General features: G+C 45.1%; 1 protein-coding gene across 1 annotated transcript; it reads left to right on the top strand.

The window, feature by feature from the left end:
* Positions 1-17,147: 17,147 nt before the first annotated feature.
* LOC119825215 (CD209 antigen-like protein C) lies at positions 17,148-23,469 on the top strand. Its single transcript, XM_038345947.1, has 7 exons — positions 17,148-17,250; positions 17,352-17,438; positions 18,401-18,490; positions 19,101-19,187; positions 19,825-19,976; positions 20,687-20,796; positions 23,319-23,469. Exons 1-7 carry the CDS (start codon positions 17,205-17,207, stop codon positions 23,467-23,469), a joined length of 723 nt encoding a protein of 240 aa, XP_038201875.1. The 5' UTR covers positions 17,148-17,204.
* The last annotated feature ends 553 nt before the right edge of the window (positions 23,470-24,022 follow it).

Here is a 24,022-nt window from a genome sequence, read left to right as displayed (position 1 = left end):
TACTAAAGTGAAACCTCTGCTTTCCTGGGATACTCGATGCTGCTCAGTTGGAGCTGAGAAGTTAGTGGTAATTAAGAAAAGACCAGCATCATTGAAGTGCTTCTGAGAAATGTTTCCAGAGTAAGCACACAAAAGCAACTTCTCATTCCCCTGTAATTCCAGCTCTAGAAGATCCATTGCCCACTTCTGGATTCTAAACACATTTGCATTCATGTACACATACCTCCAAACAGACATACATGCATACACATAGTTAAAAATAAATATTTTTTTACAAAAGTTATTGTCATACAAGCACCCTTTCCTACCATTACAAATTCTAAAGAAAACCACCATTGAATGACTGACATACTGACTGCTAGAGCTGAGAGTTAGAGAAAAGGTTCTAGATAAACACTGGTCCCAAGACCCCCTATCTGACATTTTTCTTGTGGTTTTTTTTTTCTTTTTGAACATGAAACATTTGATGGTCTTCAGATAACATCAAAATAACAAGAAAATTTGCCAAGATATGCTGATGTTGTCCCTTTATTACAAGGAGTCACTATGACAATCAGAATACAGTATTGAAAACAGCTTGGTACTGGCGTAAAAACAGAGAAGTCGACCAATGGAATTGAATAGAAGACCTGGATCTTAACCCACAAACCTATGAACACCTGATTTTTGATAAAGGAGCTAAAAGTATACAATGGAAGAAAGAAAGCATCTTCAACAAATGGTGCTGGCATAACTGGATGTCAACCTGTAGAAGAATGAAAGTAGATCCATATCTATCACCATGCACAAAACTCAAGTCCAAATGGATTAAAGACCTCAATATCAATCTGAACACACTGAACCTGTTAGAGGAGAAAGTGGGAAGTACTCTACAACAAATGGGCACAGGAGACCGCTTCCTACGCATAACCCCAGCTGCACAGACATTAAGGCCAACATTGAATAAATGGGACCTTCTGAAGCTGAGCAGCTTCTGTAAAGCAAAGGACACTGTCACTAAGACAAAAAGGCAGCCTACTGACTGGGAAAAGATCTTCACCAACCCTGCAACAGACAAAGGTCTGATCTCCAAAATATATAAGGAACTCAAGAGATTAGACTTTAAAATGCTAATTAACCCAATTAAAAAATGGGGCACTGAACTGAACAGAGAATTCTCAACAGAAGAAGTTTGAATGGCCAAAAGACACTTAAGGTCATGCTCAACCTCCTTAGCTATCAGGGAAATGCAAATCAATACAATGTTGAGACACCATCTTACACCTGTCAGATTGGCTAAAATCAAAAAACACCAATGATAGCCTTTGCTGGAGAGGTTGTGGAGTAAGGGGTACACTCATCCATTGCTGGTGGGAATGCAAACTTGTGCAACCGCTTTGGAAAGCAGTGTGGCGGTTTCTCAGGAAATTCGGGATCAACCTACCCCAGGACCCAGTGTTGATGGAACGGCGGGCTGCGTCCAGCCACCCAGCTAGCTTTACCCAAAATAATTACATGGAAACTATTCTTTTAAAACACTGCCAGGTCCATTAGTTTCAGCCTCTTACTCACATCTGGATTAACCCATATTTAGTAATCTGTGTAGCACCACGAGGTGTGGCTTACCAGGAGAGATCTTAACCTGCATCCATCTCAGAGAGGAGAAGCATGGCGACTGCATATCGTGACTGCCTGAAGTGTCTCCCCAACTCTGCTTCCTTTTTCCCACAATTCTGTTCTGTCTACTCCGCCTACCTAATTTTCTGTCTCTTAAAGGGTCAAGGCAATATCTTTATTAATAATGAAAGTAACACATAAACACTCCTCCATCAACCCAGCAATCCCACTCTTGGGAATTTACCCAAGAGATGCCCAATCATATTACAAAAGCATTTGTTCAACTATGTTTATAGCAGCATTATTTGTAATAGCCAGAACCTGGAAACAACCTAGATGCCCTTCAGTGGAAGAATGGATGAAGAAAGTGTGGAACATATACATATTAGAGTACTACTCGGTGGTAAAAAATAATGACATCTTGAATTTTGCATGAAAATGGATGGAAATAGAAAACACCATCCTGAGTGAGGTAACCCAGGCCCAAAAAGATGAACATGGGATGTACTCCCTCATAATTGGTTTCTAGCCATAAATAAAGGACATCGAGCCTATAATTCGTGATCCTAGAGAAGCTAAATAAGAAGGTGAATCCAAAGAAAAACATATAGTTATCCTCCTGGATATTGGAAGTAGACAAGATTGCCAGACAAAAAATGGGAACTTGGGGGTGGGGTGGGATGGGGGATGGGGAGAGAAAAGTGTGAAGTGGAGGATGGGGAGAGCTTGGGGGGATAGGATGGTTGGGATATAGGAAGGGTGGATATGGGAACAAGGAATTATATATCTTAAATAAGGGAGCCATTCTAGGGTTGGCAGAGACTTGACTCTAGAGGGGTTCCCAGGTATCTAGGAAGATACCCCCAGCTAGTTCCTTGGGCAGCTGAGGAGAGAGAGCCAGAAATGTCCAGATCCTATAGCCATACTCATGAATATCTTGCATATCACCATAGAACCTTCACCTGGCATTGGATGGAGAAAATGACAGAGCCCCACATTGGAGCACTGGACTGAGCTCCCAAGGTCCTGATGAGGAACAAAAGGAGGGAGATCATGAGCAAGGAAGTCAGGACTGTGAGGGGTGCATTTACTCATTGAGACAGTGGGACAGAACTAATGGGAGACCACCAAGTCCAGTTGGAATGAGTCTGATGGAACAGGTGACCAACCGGACTCTCTGAATGTGGCTGATGGTGGAGGACTGGGAAACCAAGGACAACGGCAATGGGCTTGGACTCTACAGCATGGACGGGCTCACTGTGAGCCTTTTCAGTTTGGTTGCTCACCTTCCTGGACTTAGGGAGAGTTGGGAGGACCTTGGACTTAACATAGTGTAGGGAACCCTGATGGCTCTTTGGCCTGGAGAGGGAGGGAGTGGGGGTATGGGTGGAATGGAGGGGAGGGAAGGGGGAGGAGGAGGGGAGGAGATGAAAATCTTTAATAAAAAAATGAGGAAAAAAGCTATCACATGATCCAGCTATATGAGTCCTGGTAAGTATGCAAAACAATAGAGATGGCATACTATAGATATACTGACACAGCCATGTCTATTTTGGCTATTTATAGACAAGTCATAAAATCAGTGTAGGTGCCCATTAATAGATGATATGTACATCCATGCCTATGAGAAACCTTGCCTCAAACACAAGGTGCAATCTGCTTGAAGAATGATCATCTGCCCCACAAAACACACATGTACGTGTACACACATATTACACACACATTCACACATACACACACACACACACACACATGCACACACACACACACACACACGTACTGTCCTAACTTTATATATGTTGCAATTATAAAATGCTCTGACAAAAATCAAATTAGGGCCAACACAATTCTTCACAGACCTTGAAAGAACAAAAGTCAACTTCATATGGAAAAAAAAAAACAGGATAGCCAAAACAATCCTGTACAACAAAGGAACTTCCAGAGGCATCCCCATACCTGACATCAATAGTAATGAAAACAGCTTGGTATTGGCATAAACACAGAGACATTGACCCATGAAATTGAAACGAAGATCTGGATATTAATCCACACACCTATGACCACCCGATTTTTGACAAAAAAAAAGGTAAAATTATACAATGGAAAAAAGAAAGCATCTTCAGCAAATGGTGCTGGCATAACTGAATGTCAACATATAGAAGAATGAAAATCTATTCTTACCTATTGCCATGTGCAAACCTCAAGTCCAAATGGATTAGAGACTTCAATATAAATCTGACCACACTGATCCTGATAGAAGAGAAAGTGAAAAGTAGTCTTCAATGCATGCCCACAGGATACCACTTCCTAAATATAACTCCAGTAGCACAAACACTGAGAGCAACAATAAATAAATGGAACCTCCTGAAACTGAGAAGCTTCTGTAAAGCAAAGGACACAGTCAATAAAACAAAAAGACAGCCTAATAAATGGGAAAAGATTTTCACCAACCCAACATCAGAAAAAGGCCTGATCTCCAAAATATATGAAGAACTCAAAACATGAAAATTCTAAATAACCCAATTAAAAAATGGGGTACTGAACTGAACAGAGAATTCTCAACAGAAGAATCTCAAATGAACAAAAGATACTTAAGGACATGTTCAATTTTCTTAGCCATTAGGGAAATGCAAATCAAAACAACTTTGAGATACCATCTTATACCTGTCAGAATGGTTAAGATCTAAAACACCAATAATAGCTTATGCTGGAGAGGATGTGGAGTAAGGGGAACACTCATCCATTGCTGGTGGAAATGCAAACTTATACAATGACTTTGAAATCAGTATAGCGGTTTCTCAGAAAATTGGGAATCAACCTACCTCAGGATCTAGCAATACTACTCTTGGGCATATACCCAAAAGATGCTCAAACATACTCCAAAAGCATTTGTTCAGTTATGTTCATAGCAGCATTATTTGTAATAGCCAGAACCTGGAAACAACCTAAATGCCCCTCAACCAAAGAATGGATAAAGAAAATGTGGCACATTTATACATTAGAATACTTCTAGGCAGGAAAAAAAAATGACATCTTGAATTTTGCATGCAAATGGATGGAATTAGAAAACACTATCCTGAGTGAGGTAATCCAGACCCAAAAAGATGAATATGGTATGTACTCACTCATAAGTGGATACTAGCTATAAACAAAGGACAGTGAGCCTATAGGAACCTATAGTTCATGTTCCTAGAGAAGCTAAGTAATAAGTTAAACCCAAAGAAAAAAATATATAGATTCACCTGGAAATTGGAAACAGACAGAGTGCCTGATAAAATTGGGAGCATGGGGGTGGCGGGAGAAGGGAGGGTAGAAGGGGAAGAAGAGAGGAGAAGGGGAGGGTTGAGAAGAACTTGAGGAAATTGGATGGTCAAGATGGAGGAAGGACAGAGATGAGAGCAAGTAAAGAGATATCTTGATTGTGGGAGCCATTATAGGGTTAGCAGAAACTTGGCACTAGAGAAACTCCCAAGAATCAACAAGGATAACCCCCAGCTAAGACCCTAAGCAATATAGGAGAGGGGGCCCAATCTTGACTTGCCCTGTTGTCAGACTGATGAATATCTTAAATATCACCATAAAACCTTCATCCAGCAACTAATGGAAACAGAGGCAGATTTCCACATCAGAGCACTGGACTGAGTTCCCAAAGTCCAATTGAAGAGTGGAAGGAGTGAGAATATGAGCAAAGAGGTCAAGACCATGATGGGTACACCCACTGAAACAGTTTACCTGAGCTAATGGGAGCTCACCAACTCCACCTGGTCTGGGAAGGAACAAGCATAGGGCCAAACTAGTCTCTCTGAATGTGGTTGACAGTTGAATTGTTGGGGCAGACTGAAGGGCAGTAGCACCAGAATTTATCCCTATTGCATGTACTAGCTTTTTGGAATCCTATTCTCTTTGAATGATACCTTGATCAGCCTAGATATAGTAGGGAGGGCCTTGGACCTTCCACAAAGCAATATGCCTTACCCTGTCTGAAGACTGGATGAGGGTGGAAGGGTGCGTGAAGGGAATGGGAGGAGGGGACAGAGTGGGAACCTGGATTGGTATTTTTTTTTTAAAAAAAAAATCAACTTAGGTTAGAAAGGAGTTTATTTCAGCTCACAACCCTACCCAAGGTTGCAGTTCATCACTGTGGGAAAGTCAAGGCAGGAACCTCAGTGCTCTGGTCACATTGCATCCATAGTCAAGAGCAGAGAGAAATGAATACATGCAGACTTGGTGGCTTGCTTATTTGTGTTCTGTTTGGTTTCTCCACTCTTTTAAAGATTTTTATTTTATGTGTACGAGCTTTTGGCATGTATGTATGTATGTATGTATGTATGTATGTATGTATGTTCGTTCCTGATACCCTGTGAGGCCAGAAAAGGACACCCAATCCCCCTGAAAATGGAGTTTAGGATATTTATTAGTCCATCCACCATGTGGATGCTGAGAACTGAATCTGGGTTCTATGCATGGCAACAAGTATTCCCAACCACTGAGCAATCTCTCCAGCCTTAATTTCTCCTTTTGTATACAATTAACGGTTACCTGTAAAAAAAAAAATACTGTTGCCCACAATTGGCTAGGTCTTCTCAGATCAATTAACTTAATTAAAATAAACTGGGGTGGGGCTGGAGGATGGGAATATGAGGAATCTGGTTGGACAGGCTGGGTGTGGGAGGTGAGTTGGAGAGTGGTGGAGAGGGGGAGTAATGAAAGAGATGTCTTGATGGGGGGACATTTTGGGATTAGGGAGAAAATTGGTGTCAGGAAAACTCTCAGTAATCCCCAGGGATGACCCCAGCTAAGACTCCTAGCAGTAGTGGAAAGGGTGCCTGAACTGGTCATCTTCTGTAATCAGATTGGTGGCAACCCTAATTGTCACTAGAGAGCCTCTATCTAGTAACTTTCGGTAGCAGATGTAGAGAACCACAGCCAAGCGACTGAGCTCTAGGAGTCCTACTGAAGAAAAGGAGGAGGGATTGTAGAGTTGGGGGGTCAAAGTCATGACTGGGGAACCCACAGAGACAGCTGACCTGAGCTTGTGGGAACTCGTGGATTCTAGACCAACAGTTAGAGAGCCTGCATGGTATCAACCTAGGCCCTCTGTATGTGTATGACAGTTGTGTAACTTGGTCTGTTTATAGGGTTCCTAGCAGTGAGATCACTTGAGTGCCCTTGGCACTTGAGCTGCCTTTTGGGAACCTAGTCCCCATTTTGGATTACCTAGTCCAGCCTTGATGCAGGAGGAGAAGCTTGGTCCTGCTGCCTCAACTTGATGTGCCATGCTTTGTTTATGCCCATGGGAGTCCTATTCCTTTCTAAATGGAGGAGGAGGAATGGATGGGGGTAGATGGCAGGTGGGGAGAAGGAGCATGAGGAGAGGAGGAAGGGCAAACTGTGGTCAGTAAGTAAAATAAGCAAAAAATTAAAAATAAATATATAAATAAGTTTTTAAACCCACAAGCATGTCCAGTGTCAACCCAATGTGGACAGTTCCTCACTGAAACTCTCTAGGAGACTCTAGGTTGTATTAAGTTGATGATTAAAGCTAAGCTTTTCACACACACACACACACACACACACACACACACACACACACACACACGTACTCTACCTCAACTGCTTCATCCTGACTTTCCTTTCTGCAACCAAATCAAGAATCCCAGGTTCAGGCAAGGCTTTAAGTGGAGAGATTGGGACACCAGTCTAGCCACAAAACCTTTGACCTGTCTGTCCTGCCTGCAGAGTGTTCTGAGACTGGAGCCTAGCAGAACCATCATCAAAGAGACCAGAGAGACTTCATTCAACAACTGACAGGAGCAGATACAGAGGGCCACAGCCAGAGGTGGAGCTCGGGGAGTTCTGTGGAGAAGGGGCAGGAAGGACAGGAGGAACCAGTGGGGGGAGGGGCCACCATGAGAATATGGCCCACAGAATCAATCGAGGAGAGATCAGGGAGCCTGTAGGGTCTGACCTAGGTCCTTTGCATATGTGTTGTGGCTGAGTAGCTTGGTGTTCTGGGGGGATTCCTAACAATAGAAGCAGGGGTTGTCTCTGACTCTTTTGCCTGCTTGCATGATCTTCTCCTCCTACTGATTTGCCTCATCCAGCCTTGATGTGATAGTATGTGCCTGGTCTTATGGTGGCTTATTATGCCATGTTTGGTTGATGTTCCTGGGATGGGGGTGGGGAGAACTGCCCTTTTGTGAGGGCAGATGGAGATGTGGATCTGGGAGAAAGAAGAGGAAAGAGGAGAGACTAGGGAAAGGGGAAGGAGGGAAAACTTTAGTCAGGATGCAATATATGAGAGAGAGGAATAAAAATAAAACTTAAAAAAGAAACTGGAAACATATTCCCCCCTCCACGACTCCCCCCCAAAAAAAGACTTCCAGGTCTATTTAAGTGGAAGTCTCTGAGAATTCTTCTGGTTCCTGCAGGGGGCAGTGAAGGGCTGTGGCTCTTGCCTGAGTCTGTAAACTCTGACAGGCCGCTAGGCTGCCCTACAAACCTGGCTGACTTAACTTGTCTTGTCCCCTCTCACCAACACCAGAGGCCTCACCTGGAATCTCGGGCTGTTCCCTTATCCCAGAAAAGTCCTTTTCTTTGTTGGTATGTCTCACCTGTCCTGTCACCCATTCTGTTACTTCCGGTGTTCTTTCACATTTTGCTCTTCATAGAAAGTCTGGCCTCTTCAGCCGTGGCTCCTCGGCTCATGGACTTCATAGATTCCAGTGCACTTTATCCTGGAAGTCTCTTGTTTTGCAGTGGCCATCTTCCTAGTGAGCAAGTTCCCAAGTTCTTCTATAATTTCATACCTGTATGTAATGTACTTTGGTCACAGCCACTTTTTTCCAGCTGTTCTCGACCTCCTACGACGTCTCCCTTTCAGCTATCTTGTTTTTTTTTTCCTAAAAATTTAAAACACACTAAATCCAAGTATCCTGAGTAGGTTCCCGCTTGAGCCTGGAGAGATGGTACCAGAATGGATGTCTCAGGAGCTTGGCAGCCGAAAGGGTGGTGAGGATTACCGCGTGAGATCCTGTTCATCGAGGTTCAAGAGCCCTAGGAGCTGGCTGTTTGAGGAGTACTCTGTCTCCTGGGGAGAGCAGGGCAGGTTTAGGGGCATTAGGGTCCACTGGTGTGGGGGGGCAGGGAGACAACTGTAGGTGTGTGAATGGAGAAGGGACCTCAGAAGGGAGAGGTAGAGTAGATACCCAGCCAGTGGAGGAGTTTGGGCTGGGAAGTGATGGTTGAGGAGAAAGGGCCTGTCATAAAGCAGCTCAAAAGGGCTCAGACTCATAGGGGAACATGGGGTGGTCCTGAGGCAAGTAAGGGCAATGGGGAGAAGGGAGGGCCAAGATAACCTGAGTTCAATGGAGAGCTTGATTAGCTGTTGTTGATGAGTCTATTGGCCCTCTCCACCCTTCCCGAGGATTGTGGGTAGTAGAGGATGTGGAATTGCCAGGAGATGTTGATAGTTTCAGGCACAAGCTCCATGACCCTGGAAGTGAAGGCTGGCCCATTGTCCATCTGGATGGTCCATGGGACACCAAAAGCAAGGAATGATGTAGTCCAGGAGTACCTGAGCCACCACATCTGACATTTCCCTGGAGGCCGGAAATGCTTCTATCCATCCTGTGAAAGTGTCCACAAGTGTTAAGAGATAACAGAGTTGTTTATGAATAGGCATATGGGTAAAATCAACCTGCCAATCTTTGCCCAGTTGGTGTCCATGAAGCTGATGCAGAGACTGATGTATATGGAGAGCCCCCCCTGTGGATTGGCTTGGGCACACATCTGGCAGGAGGAGTGAACCTATGAAATATGATCTTGGAGATGGGTGGAGTCAAAGAGGGGCTCCAAGAAGTGGAACAAAGCTTTGGGACCTATGTCTGAATGATCCACAATGCCTGGTCTTGAGGAAGGATGAGACAGTTATTTAAATAGAACCATCCATCCTTTGTTTTTGTGGCCCCCTTTTTAAATTTATTTTTATTTATTTATTTTTTTATGGTTTTTTTTTTATATTTAAAAATTTCCATCTCGCCGGGCGGTGGTGGAGCACGCCTTTAATCCCAGCACTCGGGAGGCAGAGGCAGGCGGATCTCTGTGAGTTCGAGGCCAGCCTGGTCTACAAGAGCTAGTTCCAGGACAGGCTCTAAAAAAGCTGCAGAGAAACCCTGTCTCGAAAAACCAAAAAAAGAAAAAAGAAAAAAAAAATTTCCATCTCCTCCCCTTCTCCTCTCCCTTCCCTCCCCTCCTCTCCACCCATACCTCCCCTTCCTCCCTCTCCAGGCCAAGGAGCCATCGGGGTTCCCTACTCTATGTTAAGACCAAGGTCCTCCCAACTCCCCCCATGTCCAGGAAGGTGATCAACCAAGCTGAGAAGGCTCAAACAGAGCCCATCCATGCAGAAGAATCAAAGCCCAGCGCCTTTGTCCTTGGCTTCTCAGTCAGCCTCCACCGTCATCCACATTCAGAGAGTCTGGTTTGGTCTCATGTTCCATCAGTTCCAATCCAACTGGAGTTGGTGATCTCCCGTTAGTTCTGTCCCACAGTCTCCATGGGTGAACGCACTCCTCACGGTCCTGACTTTCTTTCGCATGTTCTCTCTCCTTCTGCTCCTCATCAGGACCTTGGGAGCTCAGTCCGGTGCTCCAATGTGGGGCTCAGTCATTTTCTTCATTTATCACCAGGTGGCGGTTCTATGGTGATATGCAAGAAATTCATCAGTATGGCTATAGGAAATGGCCTTTTCCGGCTCCCTATCCTCAGCTGCCCAAGGAACTAGCTGGGGGCATCTCCCTGGAAACCCAGGAACCCCTCTAGAGTCAAGTCTCTTGACAACCCTCAGATGGCTCCCTAAATTAAGATATATGCTTTCCTGCTCCCATATCCACCCTTCCTGTATCCCAAGCATCCCATTCCTCCAAGCTCCCCCCATTCTCCCCTTCACGCTTTTCTCTCCCCATCTTCCCTTGGCCCCGTCTCACCCAACCCTCAAGTTCCCAATTTTTGCCTGGCGATCGGGTCTACTTCCAATATCCAGGAGGATTACTATATGTTTTTCTTTGGGTTCACCTTCTTATTATCTTCTCAAGGAACACGAATTATAGGCTCGATGTCCTTTATTTATGGCTAGAAACCGATTATGAGTGAGTACATCCCGTGTTCATCTTTTTGGGTCTGGGTTACCTCACTCAGAATAGTGTTTTCTATTTCCATCCATTTGCATGCAAAATTCAAGATGTCATTGTTTTTTACCGCTGAGTAGTATTCTAGCATGTATATATTCCACAGTTTCTTCATCCATTCTTCCACTGAAGGGCATCTAGGTTGTTTCCAGGATCTGACTATTACAAATAATGCTATGAACATAGTTGAGCAGATGCTTTTGTAGTATGATTGGGCATCTCTTAGGTAAATTCCCAAGAGTGGAATTACTGGGTCCTGGGATACCAGAAAATGGAAGGATCTCCCTTGCTCATGGATTGGGAGGATCAACATAGTAAGAATGGCAATTCTACCAAAAGCAATCTATAGATTCAATGCAATCCCCATCAAGGTCCCATCAAAATTCTTCACAGATATTGAGAGGACAATAATCAACTTTATATGGAAAAACAAGAAACCCAGGATAGCCAAAACAATCTTATACAATAAAGGTACTTCTGGAGGCATTACCATCCCTGACTTCAAACTCTATTACAGAACTACAGTATTGAAAACAGCTTGGTATTGGCATAAAAACAGAGAAGTCGACCAATGGAATCGTATAGAAGACCTGGATCGTAAACCACAAACCTATGAACACCTGATTTTTGATAAAGGAGCCAAAAGTACACAATGGAAGAAAGAGGGCATCTTCAACAAATGGTGCTGGCATAACTGGATGTCAACCTGTAGAAGAATGAAAATAGATCCATATCTATCACCATGCACAAAACTCAAGTCCAAATGGATTAAAGACCTCAATATTAATCTGAACACACTGAGCTTGATAGAGGAGAAAGTGGGAAGGACTCTACAACAAATGGGCACAGGAGACCGCTTCCTACGTATAATCCCAGCTGCACAGACATTAAGGGCAACATTGAATAAATGGGACCTCCTGAAGCTGAGCAGCTTCTGTAAAGCAAAGGACACTGTCACTAAGACACAAAGGCAGCCTATTGACTGGGAAAAAGATCTTCACCAACCCTGCAACTGACAAAGGTCTGATCTCCAAAATATATAAGGAACTCAAGAGACTAGACTTTAAAATGCTAATTAACCCAATTAAAAATGAGGGAAGGGGGAGGAGGAGGGGAGGAGATGGAAATTTTTAATAAAAAAATGAGAAAAAAAAGAAAAAAAATGGGGCGCTGAACTGAACAGAGAATTCTCAACAGAAGAAGTTCAAGTGGCCCCCTTTTTTTATGAGCTCGTCCCTCTCTTTTGATTGGTAACAGGGCTGATAGGAGGAAGTTAAGAACAAAACACAGTCTGTGGAATCAGAGGAGCTGGAGGCCAGCCTCCAGGCAACTGAGTCAGCTTTGGCATTGCCTCAGGCCACTGGGTCCTTGGAGGATTGGTGTACCTGATAGTGAATAATGGCTACTTCTGCAGAAAGCTGGAGGGCCTCCAAAAGGTTTGCTGTAAGGGGTCCATTAACTGTGGGAGTACTCTAGGTAGTAAGGAAGCCCCTTTTCCTTCCAGAGTGTAGAATGGGTATGGACTATTAAGAAGGCATATTTAGAGTCAGTATAGATATTAGCCCATTGGCCCTTGGCTATTTGGAGTGCCCTAGTCAAGGCAATTAATTCAGCCTTTTGTGAGGAGGTTTCCATTAACAGGCGGGTAGCTTCAACTGTGTTAGTGGAAGTGACCACTCCATACTCTGCCTGGGTGGTTTCCTGATTTATCTATAAGGCAACTTCCATCAACAAGCAGGGTGAGTTGGGGATCTGTAAGTGGCTGGTCTAGAAGACCCAGCAGAGGTGAGGTTAAAGCTGGATTTTCCCCCAGGCTTATTATTTTTGCAATTTTTCTAATGAACAGCAGAGAGAGGTAGTGAGTTATTTTCACCCACAAGTTCAATTAAGACGACCTATACCAAAGGACTGTTCAGAGGTTGGGCTCACAACCTCCAGCAACTACTTTGTGTTGAATTCCTGCAGCAATCAGCAGACCAGACCTGGAGAGGGTGAGACTCTTGAGAGCTTGAGAAAAAATGCAGGAAGGGCTAGTTGGACTATCATCCTTCCCAGGCTGGGTCTGGGGCTCTGACCATTCTGACAGGAGGAAACAAAGATGCTTAAGCTGCTCCTGTCAGTGCATCTCAGGGACTGCCTACTTGAAGTCTCCTCATATCAGAGACGCGCTACCAGCACAGCCTAGGCACAGAAAGTTGCAGAATAGACACCTGGTACCACCAAATGTCTTTGGGCTGCTAAGAAAGCACAGCAGGTGACAGGCAAGGCCACTTGGGATGGGGGAGGGGATGAGGTGCAGGTGCTACATGTTACTGAGTGCCCAGACCACTCAGATGTGAACTGAAGAAAAAGGGAAGGAAGAAACACCACACACAAGTTGCATATTCTAGAGATCTGATTGACTGATTAGAATTTGAATGATTTGTGGAGTGTTGGAATATTACAGGTGAGGAGACAAATCATCATGGACTATATTTAGCCCTCTTAATTGACATGTATTTCTCAGCTGTGTGTGAACTAACACCCTCATGACTAGTAGACAAACTTCTTTTGGAATGTACGTAAAAGATACCCACCTTCCACCAACCCAAAGGCTAAGATCTCATCAGCCAGTCCCTGAGACCTATGATAGTGACTATTGATGTCCCAGCTGTACTGTGTGTGACTTATTGCATGTTCTGGAACTCTCAAAAGCTTCATACAGTGCTTACTGCATTGAAATGTGGTATTTGAATCTGTGTTCCTGGGCCATGGTCACTCATATTTGGTTCCAGAACTGCTGTGGAATAATTCTCTTGTACACTATAAAGATTTGTCATTCAAATTGGTTTAATAAAATGCTGATTGGTCAGTAATAGACAGGAAGTATGGGTGGGGCAAACTAAGGATGATGGGAAGGAGTAGGGCAGAGTCAGGAGTCATCATCCAGATGAAGAGGGAGCAGAACCTGAACATGTCATTCTAACAAAGTCATCACCACATGGTAGAACATAAATAAGGAATATGGATTGACTTAAAATGTAAGAGCTAGCTGGTAATAAGCCTGAACTATTGGCTGAGCCTTTATAATTAATGCAAACCTCTGAGTGATTATTTGGCACTGGACATTTGGGACAGGAAACATCCAACTACACAGAATAAACTCTTGTTCCTTTTCAGGTGAGAGCTGGTGGGGGGGTTGTGTTGACACTGGTATTAATCCCAGTTTCTTATTTTCTCCTCAAGTAGACATATGCCCTTGAGTCTGTACCTAAGTCACAACCAAACCAGTTACTACACCCCCAGCCCTCTCTGGACTAGTTTTATATCAATTTGACACAAGCTGCAGGCATTTTGGTAGAGGGAACCTCAACTGAGAAAATACCCCCAAGGCTGGCCTGTAAGCAAGTCTGTGGAGCATTTTCTTGATTGGTGACTAATGTGAGAGGGTCCATCTCACTATGGGTGATGCCATCCCTGGGCAGATGACCCCGGAGTATATAAGAAAGCAGACTGAGTAAGCCATGAGGAGCAAGTCAGTGATCCATGTTCCTCCATGGCTTTTGCTTCAGTTCCTGCCTCCACATTCCTGCCCAAACTTCCTTCAGTAACAGATTATATAAGCTATAAGGCAAAACAAATCCTGACTCCCCAAATTGGTTTTGGTCATGGTGCTTTAATCACAGAAATAGAAACCCTAGTTACGACTGTGGTATGTATGCATATATGCACGTATATGAATGTTCATGTGTTTGTAGGTGCACTTGTGTATACATGCATGTGGGAGCCAGAGGAAACTTCCACTATTGTTTTTCAAGTACCATTACCTGTTTTTTTTTTTAAGACAGGGTCTCTCACTAGCTTATAATGTCACTAGACTATTGGCCAATGAGAATCAGGCATTGGCCTGATTCTGCCCTTCATGTTGGAATTACAAGCATGTGCCACCATGCCTGGCTTTTGACAAGTGTTTTGCACATCAAATTCAGATCTTCACTCTTGCAAGGTAAGCACTGTGGCCCTAGGTTATCTCCTCATATTTATTTCATATAATTATTTTATTTTTCAGGTCTAAAATTCAGTGTCTCTGGGCTTTACCAGATCTCTTGCCTTCTGCTGTTTTCCGTTGCACTGCCGAGTCACCCGCTGTTTCAGAATCATAAGGACACAAAAAAAGCAATGGCTGTCTCTGCTCTGTCATTTTCTCTCCCCAGGGTATATGTCTTTTATGAGTATGCATGTGTATGTCTGTCAGGTGAGGTGGGGAGTGTGCGTGCATGGGTGTGGTGTGTGTGTGTATTCATGTCTGGGGAGTGGGTGTATGGTGTGCATGCATATGTGTGGTGTGGGGTGTGCATGTGATATGTAAGTGTGTACATGCATGTGTGTGCAAGTTTTGGAGTATACATTTGTCATCAGTAGCCCCTTAGTATATTTTTTCTATGTCTGAATGTTTCCATTGGTTCAGAATATTCATGCATGAGCTCACTTTGTTGGTAAAGACCTAAGTTTGACCCCATAACCCATGTAAGAAAACTGAGCATAGTGGCATTGTGGTAAATCCTACCCAAAAGAAGCCCTTTGTAAAAAACTAGCACACACACACACACACACACACACACACACCACTCACAATACACATACCACACCACACACACATGCACATACATACACACACATTAATAACAACAACAACAATGATAATGATAATAATTTTAGGCAATATGGAAGCACCTGAGAAATGGCAGCCCAGGTTGACCCCTTGCTTCCACACACATTTGCTCACCCCCACTTGTTGTTGTCTATGGTGCGAGTGGGACCCTTGAGGGCCCTATGGTGGGTTAGGACCACGAGACAGAGACCTTTGCGGAGGGTCCCCTGGCAGGTGGGTATAAGCCGTGGCAGGTGACAAATACGCCATGCAGACAGAGCTTAAGTCAGGAGTTTTATTAGGAGAAGGGAAGAGAGTGGGGAAAAGGAAGGGAGAGAAGGAAAGAGAAGAAAAGAGAGAAGAGAAGAGAAGAGAAGAGGAGAGGAGAGGAGAGGAGAGGAGAGGAGAGGAGAGGAGAGGAGAGGAGAGGAGAGGAGAGGAGAGGAGAGAAGAAGCAGAAAAGCCCTGCCTTCTCCTTCAGAGGAACAGCAGGGAGAGACCAGGAGTGGGTGGACCTTGTCTCTTAAAGGGACCTTTGCACCTGCGCATAGACTAGGACCCTGGGCTGACCAGGGTATTGCCTGGGTGCATCCTGTCAGATGACAGGGTAAGCCAGCATAATGCCTGACTCCTAACACCACTAGCCCCCCACACCCCAAAAAGTAAATTTCTTTTTATTGTGGCATAGTCTTTCCTCTGACAAAAAACAAGCAAAAAAAAAAAAAAAAACTATTCTTATTTATTCATCTAGTACTGGCGACCTGAGTGTTTCCAGGTTGGGACAGGTTTTGCACCAAGCTGCTAAGAATCATTTTGTTTCCTCCTTGAACCTCTGTGACTATTTTTGAACCACAATGTGAGCTGTAGAAGACACTGTTTGGGTTCTTTCCAGCTCCACTAATTAACAGCTGTATATCCTTGGGCCAGCTATGTGAATAGTCTGTGCTTCAAACAGATCTAATAGTAAAACAGCAGTCATAGCACCTGCTACAGCCTGGGTCGTTAAATAGATCAGTGCAGGAATCAGTTAGGAAAGTGCCTGACTACACAGTGCATTAAACAAATAAGGACAGCTATGATTTAACCCGAGCCTAGTTTCATTTCTGTTGCTGTGATAAAAGGCTCTGACAAAAAACAACTTGAAGAAAGCATTTATTTTAGCTCACCGTTCCAAAATCTCATTCTATCATTGCGGGAGTCCAAGCAGCGAGAGCTGGAGACAGCTGGTCACATCCACAGTCGAGAGCAAAAAGAAGTGAATCCATGCTTGCTTTCATTTAGCTGTATTCCAGTGTGTGTGTGTGTGTGTGTGTGTGTGTGTGTGTGTGTGTGTGTGTGTGTGTGTGTGTGTATCTCCCCTCTCTGCTTAGGGAACGGGCTGAGTCTTCCCACATCAGTTAACTAACTTAGTATAGACAGCCCATCACCAAGACTCAGGGTGTTCTAGATTGTGTTAAGTTCACAGTTAATCAATACAAACCTCCTCTCCCAAGTCAACACAAATGGACTGGAAGTGATGGCATCTTCAAAACGAGACAGCATATCACCAGATCAGAGAGGACCGTGTTTCTAAGAACAGTAGAGCTGCTGCATGCCCTTCCATTCCAGAAATGGTAGTTACATGGAATGGTGTGTCAGAGGTTTGGCCATCTCCCTCTAGCATCTTCCTGTCTCACAGTTCCTTGTTTCACTTCCTGACTCGGAATAGATTCAAGGAGTGAGTAACAGTGCATGGTAAATAGATGTTATTGTCCCCATCAGTCGCCAGCACAGTAGGACATCAGTGAAACATGAATGACTCTGAGGACGGAAGGATGCAGCAGCTGTGCTCCCTGGGTAAGAATGGTCCTAGATTCTGGGGACTTAGAGAGGGGTCTCAGTGGGGTCACCTCAAGTCTCAGTTTGCCAAGGATGTGACTGATGCTCTGTCCACTCAGATGAGGAACACCTGATAACCAGCGGCACCAGATTCTCCATCAAAGGCTTCAGATTCGAACCACCCTATGTCCTCAAAAGAGCTGCAGGTAAAGGGAGAAGGGAAAAGACAGGTTTCTTCAGCCATCTGTGTCCTGGGGAGGGGGAGAATGGAAGTCTGAATCTCTAAGACTGAGGGAAGAGGAAGATGGAGATTGGACCTCTGTGTAGTATGGAAGTAGGGGCTAAGGACTGGACTCCTGGTTTCTATAGGGTGGAGGCTGAGGATGGCACTCAAGGTTTAGGGCGGGGAACCTGGGTGTGCTATGGAGTTGGAGGCTGAAAACTCTACTTCTCAGTTCAATGGAGGGGAAGCTCACAATTGATGTGGAGCCTGAGGGCTGGACTTCTGGGGTCCTGTAGAAGCAAAGGCTAGAACTAGACTCCTCCATTCTACTAAGCAAAGATTGTGTATTCTACAAGTAGAAGCTGAGTTTTTAGAGTCCTGTGTCTTAGGGTGGCTATCTGGGAGACTGAACTCTGAGTCTGAGGCAGACAGAAGCTCAAATGTGCCCTAAAATATTCAAGGATACAAACCTGGGTTCTTAAATGCTGGTGTGGTTGAGTCTGAAGGGACTGAACTATATTCTGAAGAAATTTGTCCTCCTGGGTCTTTGAAAGGGAGAGCACACGACTCTAGACTCTGGGGCTCTGGGGGTGGTGACAGCTGAAAGCCTAGAGCGGTGTGGTAGAGTCTGGGAGTTGAACTCCTCGACATGTCAGGGCCGTTCTTCAGAGACAGTGGAGAGGAATGAAAGTTCTGGGATTCTAGAGAGATAGACACAGGTTTTTAGAATCTTGAGTCCTAGAAAGAAGGAAAACGAGGACTGGACTATTCAGCTATGGAATGGTTGAGTTAGAAAAGCATCTTGGATCTTAGGGAAGTAAAAGCTGAAACACAGGTACAATGGCTTCCCGGGGCGGTGAAAGCCATAGTCCTGGGAAGAGGACGCTGGTGTCATAGCGAGTCAGGGACGCTGTTGTGATGGAACTCCCTCCTTCTCTCCTGCAGGGCACCTGTGCCACGGCCATGTCCCTGTTGTGCTGCAGCTGTTGTGCCTCACGCTCTCTGCTGTTCTCCTTCTGGCTGTCCTCATCAAAGGTCAGGCAGGAATGGGGGATCGGGGAGGTAGGGTAACAGTCAGGAACTTCTCAGAGCCCTTCTCCCTTCTAGAGTAGAGGAGGGTCCGGGCTCCACTTACCCTGGCCGTTCAGTCTCCTCTGAATATCAGATTTCCTCATCCTTGAGAGGTATTAAACCAGCAGCTAGATAGATAGCCTCCTGGTTAAAAAAGCACTTGTCAAAGAAACATGAGGACCTGAGAGTTTGGATCCCAGAACACATGTGAAGCAGGACATGATAAGGCATGTTTCTGTAACCCTGGCTATGGTGAGACGGACAGCAGAGATAGGAGAACCCTGGAAGCTGGTAGGCCAGTTAACCTGACTTACATGGTGGTGAACAAGAGACCCCATATCAAACAAACCCAGAGTTGTCTATCCTCTGGCTCCTCAGGTATGTGACAGCATGTCCACAGTCACAAATACACATGCACACCCACACCCACCTGCAATTTTAAAAAGAGGTATTAAACAAGATACTGTGTTTGTTTGTTTGTTTGTTTGTTTGTTTTTTAAATCTCCCTGGGGAACCAGAGCAGGCCATGACTTATAAAGTATTTAATAATTGCAGACTCCTTTTCTTGTCACAGTCTCCAGTATTGCCAACACCCAGGGACAAGAACAGGTGAAGAAGGAGAAGGTTTACAAGGAGATGAGCCAACTGAAGCCTCAAATAAGTGAGTGAGGGGAAGGCAGAAGGCCCTGGGGACTCAGAAGCTTCATCCACCACCCATCTCTGAGCCTCTGTGTCTTCTCATTTGATTTGATAACTTTATGTAAAGGAGATGATGAGGGGGTGACAGTATTGCTCAGCAGTTAAAACCACCTGCCCTCAAGTTTAATGACCTAAGCTTGCTTCCTGGGACTCCCCAGGAAGTGGGGAGAACTCACTCTCTGAAGTTGTCATCTGCCCTCCACAGCCACGCCATGGCATGGGCACGACTACACACACACACACACACACACACACACACACACACACACACACACACACATATTAGTTAATTTATTCACTGGTTGGTTGAAATTAGGGTCAATGGAAGTTAGTACTCAAAAAGAACAGTGAACATGGCTGAAATTCAGTTAGTAAATCTCCAAAGGTCTGTCCTGAGCTCTAAGCTTATACTTCTCCCAGGCTTGAGGGGGATGCCAGGACTTCTAGGTTCTCTCGTGGTGAGGTATATTCTCAGAGAGAAGAGAGGAATGGCTTCCCAGGGTGCTGTGTCTGAGGAGCTCCTACAGGGCTTGAAACCTGGGTGGGCACGGAAATGGGCATCCAAGCACATGACCATCCTGACCAACCTCCCCCAATAGACCGCCTGTGCCGCCCCTGCCCCTGGGACTGGACCCTCTTCCAAGGAAACTGTTACTACTTCTCCAAGTTCCAACAGAACTGGCATGACTCTGTCACCGCCTGCAGCGAAGTAGGAGCCCAACTAGTGGTTATCAAAAGTGATGAGGAGCAGGTATGTCTGGTGGGATCCAAACAGTTCTGGTGCATGTGTCTGACCACAGGCATTGGCAAGTTTGGATTATGGGCGAGTGCTGCTTACTCCACCTGGGAAAGGAAGAAAGGAAAAGCAGAAAGAAAAATGTCCCAAGCACCATGTTTCATACACACCACCACCACCACCGCCGCAACCACCGCCACCTCCACCGTACAGTTTCTAAATATGAGTGGGTGCTTTGGGTAACACAAAATGCAAGTGGCTTCTGTTGGTACACTGGGAAGCACTGAATGACTTCCTTTACTGAACTTTAAAGGAAAGTCCAGTGTCTACCATTTGCCGACTCCCCTGTTGTAAATGCTGCCATACCGACCAAATTCATGTTACCAATGGGTCATCCCTCAATGAGGAGCTCAAAAGAGATCATGTGCATGATCAGAAATGAAGAACTGGTACAAGCTGGCTTTAGCCCTTGTACCTAGTGGTGAGTTAATCCATCTGAGCATGCTCAGAACTCATAAGGCAGACAGGCAGGCAATATTAGCATGTACCACAAAAGGCAACTCAGAACAAACAGGATACAGAGGTGGGAGCCATGAGACCTGTGGGGCCCTGGAAAGATGACTATCAGACTGCAAGCAGAACTTCCTGCTTAGAGTTGGGGCAGAAGAATAATAGGGAGACTACAAGGTAAGTAGTCTCTAGCTGACTGCTTCTTTGCCCTCCAGAGCTTCCTGCAGCAGATGTCTAAAGAGAAAGGCTATGCCTGGATGGGTCTGTCAGACCTGAAGCATGAAGGCATGTGGCACTGGCTGGATGGTTCACATTTGCTGTTCAGGCAAGTCTGGGAAAGAGGAGCAGCTTATAGCATTGGGTGGTGTGTTACATCTGTCCCTGTGATAAGGATGGCTTAAGAGAGAAAGGATTTTCGTGGCTCACAGATCCAGGGGACATATTGTTTCATGGTGGGTATGGCATGGCAGTAGGAGTTGGAGGTGACTGGTCATATGGCAATGGCAGTCAGGAAGCTGAGAATAAACAAGTGGTCAGGCTGTAAGAACTTGAGGCCCACGCCAGTGATCTGCTTCCCCCAATGCCTGAAGGTTCTACAACCTTCTCAGACAGTGCCAGCTGGGGGCTGGGTGTTCAAACACTGAGCCTGCGGGAGACATTTCACACTCAAACCACAATGGCACGAGCAAATGCTGGCTAGAGTTCTCCTTTGGATGTGTCTCCATAACATATCTCTCTCCACATAAAAGACATTATTCATGAAGGAAGAAACTCTTCATAACCATGTGCTGATAAAATGCCAAGTGCATCTTATCCACCAGCAAATATGGAAGAGGAGGAGGAGGAGGAGGAGGAGGAGGCAGGGAGAGGAGGAGGGGGGAGGAGAAGGAGGAGGGGGAGGAAGAGGTTTGTTGTCTGCATGAGACATTTAAATGAAATATATTAACAGAAACTCTATGGGATAGTGTGTTCTTGTTGCTATAACTAAATGCCTGATAAAATGAATGTAAGGAATGACTGATTTGGCTCAGAGTTGGAGGGTACAGTTCACCATAATGGTGAAGGCATGCTAGCAGGACCTTGGGGAAACTGGTTCTATAATATCCATAGTCAGAAAGCGGGGGGCGGGGGAGGGAGATATGAATGCCGGTTAAAAACAAACAAGCAAAACAAAACCAACACCAGACTACTTTCTCCACTGTGTGTACACACGTGTGGGGCGGGGGCACGGACATGAGTGTGGGGTAGGTGCATGGGCATATCTGTGGGGTTGTTGCACATGTACATGTATGGGGAGGCATTGAAGACAAGAAGTCTTATTCTGGTGCCCGTGGGAATAAATAACTAAAGTCGTATAGCAGGCTTAGGACTGGCCAGTGGGACATGTCCATGGGTTCAGGGATGTAGATGCTGTTCCTCTGCTTTGGCCCTGAGTAGGGTATATAGGAGCTTACTGTACAGAATCTTGAGGATGAAGATAGTTAAGTCTGTGGAATTTGAGTTGGTTGGTGATATTTGAAGAAGAAACCTTCAGTAAAATGACCCTCTTCAAACATGGAAGGTCACAAGGATCATGGGCCAAGGTCAAAGGACTTGGGTCCTCATTGACCCAGAACAGGTCACATCTGCTGTAATGCACGTGGGGCAGAAGTGAAAGCATCCCATTCCAATGACAGAAACATGTTGAGGGGCAGTGATGGAGAGTTGATAAATTGCTTGCTGTGTGTTCTAGTTTCATTTCTGTTACTCTGATAAAACACCGACTAAAAGCAAGTTAGGGGAGAAAATGATTTGGTTCACCTTTTATAATCTGAGGTCCCAGTCTGTCATTGTGGGAAGCTGAGGCAGTTGGTGACATCACCTCCACAGTAGAGAGGAAAAAGAAATGAAAGCATACATGCTCACTTGCTGTATTTCCCCACTCTTACACAGTTCAGGGCCCCCTGCCTAGGTAGTGGTGCTGCTCACAGTAGGCTGGGTCTTCCCACATCTCTTAACATAATTTAGAAAATCCTCCACAGACACTGCCGCAGACCAGTCCAATACAGACAATCCCTAAGACTGTCTTTGTAGGTGACTCTAAGTTGTGTCAAGTTGACAGTGAAAACTGACCATCATACGATACAAGCATGAGGACCTGAGTTCTATCCTCTGAAACCACATACGAAAGCCAAGTGTTTTGGCATGGGCTTGTCATCTCAGCACTGGAAAGGCAGAAACAGTAGATCCCTGATGCTCATTAAACAGACAGTTTAGCTGAATTAGTGAATTTTAGGCCGGTGAGAGACCCTGCCTCTAAAATCAAGGTGGAAAGTGATTAAAAATGCCTAGGGTTGACCTATGGCCTCTGCATATACAACCATAAATGTGTACGTGTTTCTGCACATAAACACACACACACACACACACACACACACACAATAAGCACACACAGGAGAGATGAGGAGGGGGAAACAGTTGATAAAGAGGAGGTGGGACTAATTCTCATACTTCTATGGGTGTTGGCCAAGGAAATTTATGAAAGAATAGCATTTAATTGGGGTTCATGGCTACAGAGAGTTAGAGTTCCAGAGCATCATGTCATGGAGCATGGCAGCAAGAAAACAGGCATGGTGCTGGAGAAGCAGCTAATACTCCACATCTCAGTCCATAAGCACAAGACAGAGAAAGCTAACTAGGAATGTTGTGGACTTTTAAAACCGCAAAGCCCACCCCCAATGACACTCTCTCCTCCAACATGGCCACATCTCCTAATCCTTGCTGGACAGTTCCACCTACTGAAGACCAAGCATTCAAATATATGAGCCCTGGTAGCCATTCTCATTCAAACCTCAATTGGTTTTGCAGTTTCATGAAATATTGGAACAAAGGAGAGCCCAACAATGACAGAGAAGAAGACTGTGCAGAATTCAGAGATGATGGCTGGAATGATGCTCCATGTGCGGTGGAGAAATACTGGATCTGCAAGAAGTCTGCTATGTCCTGCACCAGAAACTGATGTCTCATCTGTCTGTAGCACCTGCTGCCAAAATGACCCTGCGGGGTGACTGAACTTAACCCACAAAACCCACAATGTATGCCAGTTCCTTCCCCTGTGAAAATGAAGGACTTAACTGCAGCTGTTTCCTCGTTTGTCCTCCCCTGTGCCCCCCCCAGTGTGTGTGTGTGTGTGTGTGTGTGTGTGTGTGTGTGTTCACACCAAAGGTCACCTTTGGCCTCCATCTTGTTTTTGTTTTGTTTGAGACAGGGTCTCATTTTTACCTTGAGACCACCATGAGGGTATGTTTTGGAAGTAAGGGGAGTCTGATTGTTATGGCAGTGGAGAGGTACAGACATGCTCTCTGTTCTGGTCAAGTTCCAGCAATAATAGACAACAACATGGAACTGCAAACTAAATAAATCTTTTCTCCTCTAAACAATTTTGTTGGAGTAGTTTATCACAGCAACAGGAAACTTAATGAAGATCCAGCATCTCTCACTGACTCAGGAGTTTGTCACGTAGGCTGCATAAGCTGCATAAGGCTGGCCAGGGCCGCAGCCACCCTCCTATC

The sequence above is a fragment of the Arvicola amphibius genome, chromosome 10 (assembly GCF_903992535.2).
Source record: "Arvicola amphibius chromosome 10, mArvAmp1.2, whole genome shotgun sequence".
Classification (NCBI taxonomy): domain Eukaryota; kingdom Metazoa; phylum Chordata; class Mammalia; order Rodentia; family Cricetidae; genus Arvicola; species Arvicola amphibius.
Note: the sequence above shows the minus strand (reverse complement) of the source record. Positions and strands in the feature narration are given on the sequence as shown.

Excerpts from the sequence above, each read along its gene's own strand:
- LOC119825215 (XM_038345947.1), top strand. The coding sequence starts at position 17,205 with ATGAATGACTCTGAGGACGGAAGGATGCAGCAGCTGTGCTCCCTGG. Across the intron at positions 19,188-19,824 it reads CCAACTGAAGCCTCAAATAA|ACCGCCTGTGCCGCCCCTGC; the intron begins GTGAGTGAGGGG and ends CTCCCCCAATAG. Across the intron at positions 19,977-20,686 it reads TCAAAAGTGATGAGGAGCAG|AGCTTCCTGCAGCAGATGTC; the intron begins GTATGTCTGGTG and ends TTTGCCCTCCAG.